Source organism: Euprymna scolopes, chromosome 2 (genome assembly GCF_053919585.1).
Source record: "Euprymna scolopes isolate OS-2025 chromosome 2, ASM5391958v1, whole genome shotgun sequence".
In the NCBI taxonomy this organism is placed as follows: Eukaryota; Metazoa; Mollusca; class Cephalopoda; order Sepiida; family Sepiolidae; genus Euprymna; species Euprymna scolopes.
Window position 1 is genome coordinate 139,802,110 of NC_136483.1, and position 12,788 is coordinate 139,814,897.

The window sequence follows — 12,788 nt, forward strand, 5'->3', positions numbered from 1 at the left end:
GACTTCCTCAACAGCCCTAGTTTATTAATGACGCATCACACAGGACCATCGTGAATTGATTTGGCTTTTCCACCATCTCTCCATTGCCACTACTTCTGTAAACATTTTATGCCTGCTCTCAGCCTGGCATGCCAGCAGGACACTGATGAATCTTTCTGCTATTTGCATATTGGTTTTAAAAAAGAACGTTTCATTAATTAACTATTATTTGTTGTCATTGATTAAATAAATCAGTATGATGATGAAACTATGAAACATCAAAAATGACCTCAGAGGTTTCTGTTTGGTTCCCCACTCTGATTGTCCGGATACCGAGCCCAGTTCAAGAAATTTCTGTACAGTTTTTGAAAACACCGTTTTGTACTAAACTCATTATTTGCTCGAGTAAAACTAATACTTAACAAATAAGCAGATTTGCTAAGAATATCCAAGTATTATTTCCCTTTAACCATATCTAAATTATCTCCCCTGAACCAAATCAAATATTTATTTGGCAAAAAAGAGGCAAAGTGCAACAAGTCATGTAAAGAGAAAAGTAGAAGTTATTCACATCCACATATTGTCTGAATGTTTGTCCAAGGCCTCTTTAAACCTGGATAAGTCATAATCACAACCTCTTCTGGCAGGTTGTTTCATGGAGCAGAGAATGTTTTTATTGAGTCGAAACGATAGAATCATATTAACCAATGAGATAATGCACTCTCTACTTCCAGAAACCTTAAATAAAATTTCACTCCACATTGAGAATATTTTGCTTTCAAACCAGTCAGAACATGTGTAACTGGTTTTTTATATTAGCATTGTTTTCACAAACTTGATGCCGTTACCATCATACATTTCTGGTCATAGTCAGACAATACTCTCAGAACAACTCAACTCAAACGTGAATAATATTTGTTTATATGTTATTCAGGCATATCCCTCTTTATTTGTTTACCCTGACAGTACATGTTTCTTTCAACAATGTTGAGACAACATAGTTTATTAATGTCGTCTTTTCTATCAGTAATTACGTCTGAATTTCCCCTCTCTTTTATATATTTATGTTTCATTATCCCTGTTAGGATTGTTTCCAATCCTTCCCTTCTTACATTTGCTTTCCTCCTTGGATTACTTTCGACGCTTCATTGTATAAAATACTAAGTTCTGCTTAATGAAACTTATTTATACCAAACGAATATAGGCAAACAAATTGATTGAAATATCTTTGTTCAGCTTTAACGATGTGTTTGTGGTGTTATTTCTACTAGTCTGATTCCATACTTATGATTCCGTAAACTAATTTTTTATACATATATAAACACATTCTACCGTTTCTTTATCATTACTCTTTTTTCATTTTTTTATTTGGATTTCGTATGTACACAAGACAGCACGTGCAACGTGGAAAAATCCAAACCAAAAAGTAAAAAATATAATATCCCGTGCTTATATAATATATAATATCCCGTGCACATATGAAGATTGCATTTACACAGGTGAAAATTACAATTCCAAATAAATTCATAGCAAAACTTTTTGATATACTTACATATCAGACAAACATATATATACCTACACCAAAAATTAGGAAAAAATATAAAGTAGAATTTTAAGTAAAAATAAAATAGTTTTATTATATTTTGTCATTGATAAGAATGGAAATCCCATAAAGCAAAGGGAGATAAGTCAGTGTCATTTAACCAATTAATAATGAATGGTGGATTGGCAAAATACAAAAACTAATTTTCATTTTTTATTAAAATTGTACTCGATAACTTTTCTCAATTTTTTATGAGGATACTTATTTTTTTTGCATGATACAGAAGTGTATCAAAGAGTTTTGCTGTTAATTTATTTGGAACTGCAATTTTCACTTGTGCCTAATTCTATATAAGCACAATATTATATATTTTATTTGCACCTATGCAATCTTTAATAAAATTCACAATCCAAGTCTAGAAGCAAAGTGTAGTATCTATTCTAATACCATACTTCATCTTTTCTGTTTTCAGGTAAAAAGGAGGAGAGACCCTTCTAAATAAGTAAATTTTTATTTTTGTTCCCATCCAAGATGCCTTTTTTTTGGGGATCTGAATTTTGTTCACATTAAAAATAAATAAGTTGCTACATCAAAAATTAGGTAAAATTATTGAATACAATTTTAATTAAAGATAAAAAATCAGTTTTATTATATTTTGCCAATTCGCCATTGATAAGAGTGGCAATCCTGTAAAGAAAGGGGGAATAAGTCTGTCATGCTGAGGATAATTTTTTTGCATGATACATAAGTATCATCAAAAAGCTTTTATTTGGAATGCAATTTTCACCTGTGCTTCATGCTGCATAATCACCAAATAATCTTACCAACCTATTTATGATCATATTAATACTAAAATTCAGCTTCTCAAAAGGTGTCACTTGTAATATTCTTTCCCACCTTGACTTTGCAATCTACAACTTATTTCTTACAGAAGAGACATTACTGCTCTCTTTCCACTTTATTATTATTTACATGGAAATGTCTCGACTGAGCTCTAATCTTTGCTTTCTTCGCATAAGACATTCATAGAAAAACCCCTCTACCTACTACAACTTCTTCTTTAAAGTGCTTAGCATCAGACATACAAGGATGCAGACTTTTTTTTTTTGCAAGGACACACATTACCGTGAGACTTCTTCCCTCCAGAATACAACATAGTCGTCTTCAAACCTAATGTCAACAAATACTTGTCATAAAGCACTCCATAAATAATCCAAATTAGTTCATGCCATTGGTCAGTTTTAGTACTCCTATAGTGTTCCTCATTATTCAACTGGCAATCATTTTTCCATCTTATTAATCCTTACCCTCGAGTGGCTTCTGGCCTTTATAAATTATAACCCAATAGAAAAAAAATAAAAAATAAAAAAAATAGCAGCCTGTTTATTTTTCTGTCTTTGTCAACAGTCGGAGTAGATAACCCAAATTATTCCAGTTTGAAAAAAATAAATAACAAATTTTGAATGCATACCAGAAAAGAAAATCCCTGAAATTTTAAACACCCAAATGATGATTCTAAAAAAAATGTTTGCAAACGAATATCAAAAGTTCATACCAATAATCAATTTTATATGTCCAGAATTCCCCATATATCAAAAAACAACAATAAAGAAAAAGCGGTACGATGTACATACCCGTGATGAAAGGAAAATGTATTCCAAAATGTCATATAAATTGCTCAAGTAGTTTTATTTTTATACAGGAAATCATTTTTAAGTGATTAATCAGAATTCTTAGGCATTACAACGTAAATCTCACAAGTTTGACTTATTGAGTTATTTCTTTTGTTTGCTTTTTCAATTGTTTTCAAAATAGCAGACAAGGCAGACGCTCTTCTGTTACTCATAAAATTTGATTTTTTAATTTAAAAATAAAACTACTTGGTTAATTTATGTGATTTTTGGAATATGATATTTTTATTTTGTCATGGGTATATACATCATAGAGATTTTTCCTTATTTTTTAATATAGGGAATATCTGGACAAGAACCAAAACTTTTTACAATGAAAATTTGGGTGTTTAATCGATTGTATTCTGAAGAATGAAGAAAAAATCCATTAACCTTTTTTTCAAGAGGGAGATAAATATGTCATGTGAGTCTTCCAAGTAAAAATAAAAAAACAAAAACAAAGAAAGACAGCGCGCACACACACACACACACACACACACACACACACACACACACACACACACACACACACACACACACACACACACACACACACACAAGAAATTCACACTAACACTCTCCACCCCAACTCCTTAAAGAAATCCAAATTTATAGCAAAGATTTTTAATTTTTGACCGAGCCAAAAATGCAGCGATAACCACGACAATCAGAAAAATTCCAGCAATTACTCCCCCGAGAAGAGAGCTGTCACTTTTGTTGTGGGTAACAACGTACAAGCCTCCCCGATTCACCATCATAATAGCCTTGCCGTTTTCAATTGTCGCTGGAACTTTTTGCCAGACTCCACCAACATTGGCTTCGGATCGGTATACAGAAATGGTCCCCGTGCTGGAATCAAGGAGGCTGAATGAAAACCTCACTTTTTTATCTCCGCAAAATCCTTCTTCTGGTCGGAGAAGAAAGAAATCACTGCTGATGCCGTCATTTTCCTACAAGAAAGAAATTGGAAACATGTTGCTTAAATTTGTATAATTCAGGATTATTTTTAGCCGTAAAATAAAAATGAGGGTCTAAATTTTTGCTAGTGCATGTATAGCATTGGCACTAGTGAACTCACATTCCAAGTAAAAACTCTTTGCTATACTTATGTATAATTATCATACAAAAATAAGTATTAGGGAAAATTATGGAGTAGAATTTTAATTAAAAATAGAAATCAGTTTTCATATTTTGCTGATTCTGCCATTCATTATTACTTGGTTAAATGACAGACCGACTTATCTCCCTTTGATTTACAGGATTTCCATTCTTATTGGCAAACTATAATAAAACTTGCTTTTACTTTTAACTAGCCTGGGTGTTCGGCGTTGCCCGGGTGTTTGGAGATGTGTGTTGTTGAGCAAAAAAAAAAAAAAAAAGAAGAAAAAAAAGTGATAGTAGGAAGGCAGGCTTGAACCTGTACCGCGAAGAAGAAAAAGAACATGAAAAAAAAAAAAAAAGTGACATCTTTGCTATTGTGTCCATTGCCAAACCGGAAGTGGCAAAGGTTTAAATTAAGGCTAGTCAATCAAAAAGAGGGGATGACTTTCGAAAATATCCGCCAAAAAAGCAACCCCTCCTTGTAGAAAAGTGCCCAATTGAGGGTGAAGGAATTAATATTTTTAGCCAATTTTTCGATATTAGTCATCCAAAGGGTCAGCTTCAAAACAATACTGATCTCGTAAAAACCAATTGCTTCTGTCGAAAGTTTTAGGCAGACATACATACATGCATACATGCATACATACATGCATACATACATACATGCATACATGCATACATACATGCATACATACATACATACATACATGCATACATACATGCATACATGCATACATACATACATACATACATGCATACATGCATACATGCATACATACATACATGCATACATACATGCATACATACATGCATACATACATACATGCATACATACATACATACATGCATACATGCATACATACATGCATACATGCATACATACATACATACATGCATACATACATACATACATACATACATGCATACATGCATGCATACATGCATACATACATACATACATACATACATGCATGCATACATACATACATACATGCATACATGCATACATGCATGCATACATGCATACATAATACATACATACATACATGCATGCATACATACATACATGCATACATACATACATACATGCATACATGCATACATACATACATACATACATGCATACATGCATACATACATACATACATGCATACATACATACATACATACATACATGCATACATACATTTAAGCAGACAGGTGAGATTTATATAATAGCATGGTACAGTTGCCCAGGACAAAAGTGTATATTAAAACTTTTACCTAGTTTCTCTTCCTCTTTATATATTTCTCTCTGTCCTCCTCTCTCTCCCTAACTCCCCTTTTTTCTCATCTGTCCAACCTCTTTCTCTTTAACTGGACGGACGGACACACACACACACACACACACACACACACACACACACACACACACACACACACACACACACACACACACACACACACCTCCTTTTTAAAATAGATTCCTTGTAGAATTAGGCAGTATTTTCTTTTCAAATTAGTAGATATTTACACAGAAAAATCGACAAAACTTAGCTCAGTTGGCCCTTAGAGAATTTTTTTAGATATTATTTATTCAGGGCAACACTTATCAAAAATATACCAACTTTGTAGGTGTTTGTTTTGTATTTTTTTTTTTTACTTTAACTGGACATACAATACAAACACACATAAACACGGACAACTGCTCTTTTTATAATAGACCAGCGAGGGTGCCTGGAGTTGCCCAGATGTTTGTCAGTGTAAAAGAAAAAAAAAAGAAGTTTTGATAAGCAGGTAGGCTCGACCCTGAATCTTTGAAAAAAAAAAAAAAAGCGAGACGACTTACCTCGACACTACAAAGGCAGTCGAATGAGAGTGGATGAAATTAAATGATTAAAAAGTTATGTGACAGGTGCGTAAATTTGTGAGGTCAAACATCACACCATAGCAGAAATGAAATCCCGCAATTAACTTTGGCTGCGAGACAGTGTTTTGTTTCCCCAAAATGTTGGGGGGAAACCAGCTCCCCATAAAAAGAGAGGTGTGTCCAAATGAATAGCAATTGTCTGATGTGACGGTTTTCATCGCATTGATCAAACCTGATATTACTTTCTGGACATCCCCGGCAGGAAAGCCAAGAAATTAACTTTGCTCCATTAGTTTCACTTTATTTATACAGTAAAGTAAACACAGGACAGAACGGAATAGCGCAAATTTTATAAAAGTCGATCAAAATAAATATAGAAACAATGTCCCTTCGCAAATCATAGATATTATTATCTAGGGAGTATCTAAAAAGTTCTAAGACATAGTAACCCCCCTGGAGAACCCCTGCGAAAAAAAGCCTTTGCTAGACATACAAACATATGTGCACCACCTTTACCTTTTATATATATCGATTAAAATTCTACTCAATAATTTTTCCTAATTTCTGCCTGATATGTAAGAATTTTCCGATTAATTTATTTGGAATTGCGATTTTCACTTGTACCCATTGCTATATAGACACCATTTTTATGTGATAACATGTAAACCCTGGATTGAGACAGCAATAAAAACTGCCTCAGTCAAGAAGGATTTCTCCTGGTCTAAGAATATACCAGATATTACATTTTAAGCCTAGTCTGAATTGTCTGCAAATACATATCGGCAGCATTCAGCAGCAAGTTCCCATGTTCAATGCCTTAGCATCCTCTTCCTACCTCCTCCATTAAAGACTAGCAGGAATACTCAGCGTTGCACGGGAAAAACATGTAACATATTTCCATCAAAATTTCAATTTTTTTCCTTCTCTATCTGTCTCTCTATTTTTTATATTTCTCCTCCCCTTCTCCATTCCCCCTTTTTGTTATGCCCAACCCATTTCCTCTCTCTAGACACGCTGTTGTGCATCAGATAAACGCCCTCTGAACCTCCAATGTTCATGTCCAGTGGAGCGAACCCATGACGACTGGCAGCAGGGGAAGCCACAGCTTCTGGCCGAACGTAATCTCAGTGAGGTAAACTGTCCCCTATCGTGTCCGCTACTGTGCCTTTTCTTTCTGGATGAGGTTCCATAGCCTTTTAAGAAAAACTGCAAGGCAGCAGTAAGATTTTTTGTCAGAGTTCCTATCTCATAGCCTTTTGCTGTGATAAAGCCCACAAGGCAGTGATGTTTGATTTTGGGGTTGGTTCCCCTAGTCTTCACCCAACCAAGGGCACCCACAAGACAGTGGGGTAGGGGTTGGTAGTGTGCCAGGGCATGTCCACACATCGGCAGGCGATAACACACTACCTCTGGCGTCCCCTACTACTCCGAGATCTCCTACAAGGCACCCAGTTACCGTGTGTGGCCAACAAGGAGGCACTGTAGGAGTCTTGATGATTGATAGGCTATGTACTGGCAGGGAAGACATGCATAGCTGCTCCCTTTTCACCACGAGGTTAGCCAGCAGTGTTAGCTGGAAGTGAGAAGGCATGCAAGCATGAACTTAACACTAACTTATACCTAACACACTAGACACATCACATCCCCTTGTTGGATTAAGAATCCAAACGCACGCCCACACACACACACACACACACACACACACATATATATAGAGAGAGATACATTTATACAAGGTGGAACAATAAAAGTGTCACCCTAAAGAAAACAACACTACAGCTTTATTTTAGAACTTTTATTGAAAAAAATCAATTCAGAAAACTTAATTATGTAGTAGAGTGGACATCTATTCAATGTAGCTGCCTTCAGCCTTAATCATCGCCTTGATACGGGTCTGGAACTGAAAACATGCCTTTTCCACAAAGGAGCTTGGTGAATACTCAGTGGATGACAGCGATCATGCTGGTTTTGATGTTGTGGGAGGTCATGTTGATGATGTTCTCAACGTATGACCAAATGAAGTAGTCCAGTGGGTTCAGGACGGGGACAGAGGATGGAGGGGGGGGCAGTCAGAGAAAGGTACAAAGTCGTAGCACTCGTTCTGAAGCCAAACCTGGATCTCTTTGGACTTGTGGGCTGACGTTGAGTCCTGCTATCATACCCAGGGTCTGCCAGCGGCCACCTGATTGCATCAGGGGATCACCACACTCTTCAGCACATCCAGGTACAGTTTGGTGTTGACTTTCAAGCCGACTTTGAAGATCTGAAGTGGCAAATGTGGCCCTCACTTAAAACTACACCAAAGACCATAACTGTGGCCGGAAACTTTATTGAGCTGTGCCCTCAAACGTTGAACTGTCCGGATTTACATTTTGAGGGTGCTGGCAATGGTCCTGTTGTCCATAACTTGGATCGGTAGAGAGCATGAGTTGTATAGTAGCGCATCTCCAATTTCGCTCGTTGAACATTGTGTCACTTTCAGACATGATAGAAGGCTCTTATGGCTCTTGGGATTTGTACACAACTGGCCAACTTGTAGATGGTTTGCAACAAAAAAAAAAAGAAAAGAAAAACGGTTTTCATCAAACGGAAATGGAATCATGTCTTCTTTTCTAGGGTGACAATTTTATCGTTCCACTTTGTATATGTTTTAATTACTTACTGGGAGACTTTTACCAATTTCCTTCAAGTGTGCTTTTCCCTTCTCCCTGGACCAAAATTCCAACTGTAGTATAACCAGTTTGTCAAAAACATGAGGGGCAACTTTTAATTCAGCTTTTCTGAGACAAAGAAGCAAAGAAAAATATTCACAGAATGGAAATAAATTTTGATGTACGTGAAAGAAAAAAATGAAATGAAGGGGAAAAAGAATACATGAAAAAAAGGTCCCAATATGAATAAATACTATTAATTATGTATATGTTTTTTTTTTACTACATAGGAGTCACCATTTATCATGGCCCAGAGGCCACTCAAGGATAACGGTTAAAGAGTGTACAGTAGTCAATGGGACAATATCATAGGAATCGTTATTAGTGTAAATTTGGAAAATTGGATTACTTAAGTAGAACGGCTCATCAAGAACTTGTTTACGTTAGACTTGAAGACGACCATATTATAGTCAGCTGGAAAGCAGGAAAACAGAAGAGAGTTTCACAGGTGTGCAGCTTTGTTCATGGAATCTACGTTTAGGTTTAAGCACGGATAAAAAGTGGAGGTAATTATTGATAGTGTTTTCAGCTAGACGAGTGTTGTTTGTGAAAGTTTGGCAAAGTGGGGTGGAGCCATAGATTGGAGCTCAGACTTATATGTTGAATTTGTAATGTGTTTTCTTTCGATTTGAATATGAAGACTTTAAACTAGAGAGGAAAAAAAAAACATATCTTCAACACTGTACAACGTGAACTTTTATACACAAAAAAAGTTAGATAATGATTTGCTTTGAAATTTTGAGTGAAAAGCCAATATGTGTGAATTAAATTATTGATTTGAACAATTCCTTTATTTGCAATTATGATAATATTGGTCTCACATGCATAAAAAGCAGTTGAGAGGTTGGTCCCCGAAACAGTAAATATTCTCTCCTGATGAACTAACCTTCATAAATTAATATATGAAAATATAATGTTATGCATAAATTTTTAGTATTTACTTCGACAGTGCTCAATACATAGGTAGAGCAAGGTAGTAAGTTATAAAAATATATATGGCAATTAAGCTACACAGAATATTTCGCATTTCATTCACGAGAATGAATTGCATAATATTCTGTGTAGCTTAATTGCAATGTGTGCGTATATATATATATATATATATATATATATATATATATATATATATATATATATATATATATATATACACACACACATATATATAATCCTCCACAGACAGATTGTTCCATCATATTATAGCTCTTTAGGAATCGAATCTATAACCATCTAGTTAATAGTCAGCAGTTCTGATCAGCTGACCATAGAATGGCCAACGTTGATAAATGATATTTCAATGTATTTCTATAAGCATTGACTGCCACCAGACAGTGCTCTATTTATTTATTTACAAACAGTAGGCCGTTTCATTAACGATAGTGGCCACCACAAGAAAAGGGCTTATATAGTTAGACATAATATGTGCGTGTGTAGTTATAAACATATAGGTTGTGGTAAAAGAGTGGACAAAGCCTTTCTTTTAATGATTACCCCCTCCTCTTTCACATTCCACCTTGTCTGTCTCTCAGCATCGAACAGGTACAACCCCCTCCCCCCAAAAAGAACTGATGGCGTTAAGTACAAACGCAAACAATACATCATCCCGTTACTTACCCCCTTCCCCCTTTGCCTTATTCGATTTGACCCATACACCGCCACCGCCAGCATTAACCGATGTCATGACCTGCATTCGCAATTATTCTGTTGTGTTCAATAGATTTCAAACAATCGTTCAGTGAAGCGTTTCATGAGAAGAAGCGTTAAGCCGATCAGTCTTTATGACAAGGAGAAGCAGTTGCAGCAAATTTAACATGTCAGTCTGTATCTACTAAACTAAGAGCATATTTCTCTCTCTCTCTCTCTCTCTCTCTCTCTCTCTCTCTCTCTCTCTCTCTCTTACACACACACACACACACACACACACACACGCGGGTTTAAAGAAAATGGATACATTCTTTATATAGAAAGACTTATCAAAATATAAGAAGCTCAAGAAAGAAGCATAACAACATATATATATATATATATATATATATATATATATATATATATATATATATATATATATATATATATACCTATAATAATTATAGCCACATTCCAAGCTCCAAAAACTCCAAACATTTGTGTTTTGTACCAAATTCTTTCAGCATTTAAAAATTTCGGCACATTTTTATACAGATCTGTTTCGTTATGCAGAAACGATTGAATTATTATTATGCTAATATCGAATTTTTTCATGAGCATACACTTTAGACAAATAGACATTTTTTTACTTAGAAAGAATTATGCATGACAAGGAATTCCATAGACGATTCAGCATTGCATGTTTATCTCGGCTGCCATCTTAGAATTAAGTGTGTGTGTATATATATATATATATATATATATATATATATATATATATATATATATATATATATATATATATATATAAGATTAGGTAGTAGTTTGCTTGAAGCATTGTTGGTAAAGAAATATATATATTTTTTAAAGCCAAAAACAATACGGAGGAAGAGCGGAAAAGATGAAGTAAAAAAGAAAAACAAACAGATATAGACGAGTATGGCTGAATAGAGGAGTGTCTAACCTTTATTTGACTATCATTCTTCACTTCAATGTATAATTATTTATAACCAAGTTGCTGGTATGTCCGGTGTATGTAAAGTCCGTGGGTGGTGTGGAACTTTGATTAATTTCGAGAGAAAGGTACCTCTCTTTTTCAAAATAGAAGACAAAAGTGGATTCAAGATGGCAGAGAGAGCGTGGCGTTCCTGCAAAAATATTTTATTTTACTTATATATTTATTATATTATTTCTGTTGTAAGCTTTGGTTATATATTTATATATATATGTATTTTTTATATTTTATTTTATATAATATTGCATAATTTATTATTATTGTTGTTACTGTTTTTTTTTTCTCGTTTGTCCCGTGCTGTTGTTGAAGTTTTTATTTATTTATTGATTTATTTATTGTGTTCTGTTTTTAGTTGTTTTTTTTAAATGTTTTTATTTTGTTTTACCTTTTATGTATCTGTATTCGTGTATTGAGAAGGTGATAATACTCAGTTATAATATGATAGCTATGATCCTCTGTCTATGTTACGTGTATAAGCGCTTATATATATATATATATATATATATATATATATATATATATATATATATATATATATATATATATATATATATATATATATATATATTTTTATTAAGATATGTAGTGCCATCTTGAATCCACTTTTGTCTTCTATTTTGAAAAAGAGAGGTACCTTTCTCTCGAAATTAATCAAAGTTCCACACCACCCACGGACTTTACATACACCGGACATACCAGCAACTTGGTAATAAATAATTATACATTGAAGTGAAGAATGATAGTCAAATAAAGGTTAGACACTCCTCTATTCAGCCATATTCGTCTACATCTGTTTGTTTTTCTTTTTACTTCATCTTTTCCGGTCTTCCTCCGCATTGTTTTTGGCTTTAAAATATATATATATATTTATTCGAGGGTAAATAGTTACATTTGGTCGTTACAAACAGCCATCTGTTTCAGTCCATGAGACTTCGTCAGGCAACTATTCGACGCGATAGAAAAAAAGAGAAAAAAACTGAGCTCTTCAAAAAAACAAAAACAAAAAAAAACTATAAAAGTTGTGAGCTCTCTAAAAAAGGATAAAAATAGAGAAATCGCATTTCAACCTTTTTGGAAAATTGTTAAAAAAGCTGGATTTATAGACAATATAAATTTGGAATGATTAAAATGGGTCGTATTTTACCAGAACAGTAGATTCTGTTAGTGGGTGGGGGGAGTTAAACTAGTCTTTTATAAGCTAATTTTTGAGTGTCGAAAAAAAAAAGGTTTGCAAATGTGTTCGTTGACACAACAAGTCGCGTGTCAGAAAAAGTTGAAGGTTAGGGAGGGGAAA

The 12,788-nt window shown here is 34.3% G+C and overlaps 1 protein-coding gene across 1 annotated transcript in view; it reads right to left on the minus strand.

Annotated features, from left to right (window-relative positions):
* Positions 1–2,889: 2,889 nt before the first annotated feature.
* LOC145296720 (protein DD3-3-like) overlaps positions 2,890–12,788 on the minus strand; it is a 230,433-nt gene continuing 220,534 nt past the window's right edge. Inside the window, exons 13-14 of the mRNA XM_080142714.1 lie at positions 8,805–8,922; positions 2,890–4,142 (exon numbers count right to left, since the gene is read on the minus strand). Coding sequence (XP_079998840.1) covers positions 3,786–4,142; positions 8,805–8,922 — 475 coding nt within the window. The 3' untranslated portion in view covers positions 2,890–3,785. The remainder of the gene's footprint in view (positions 4,143–8,804; positions 8,923–12,788) is intronic.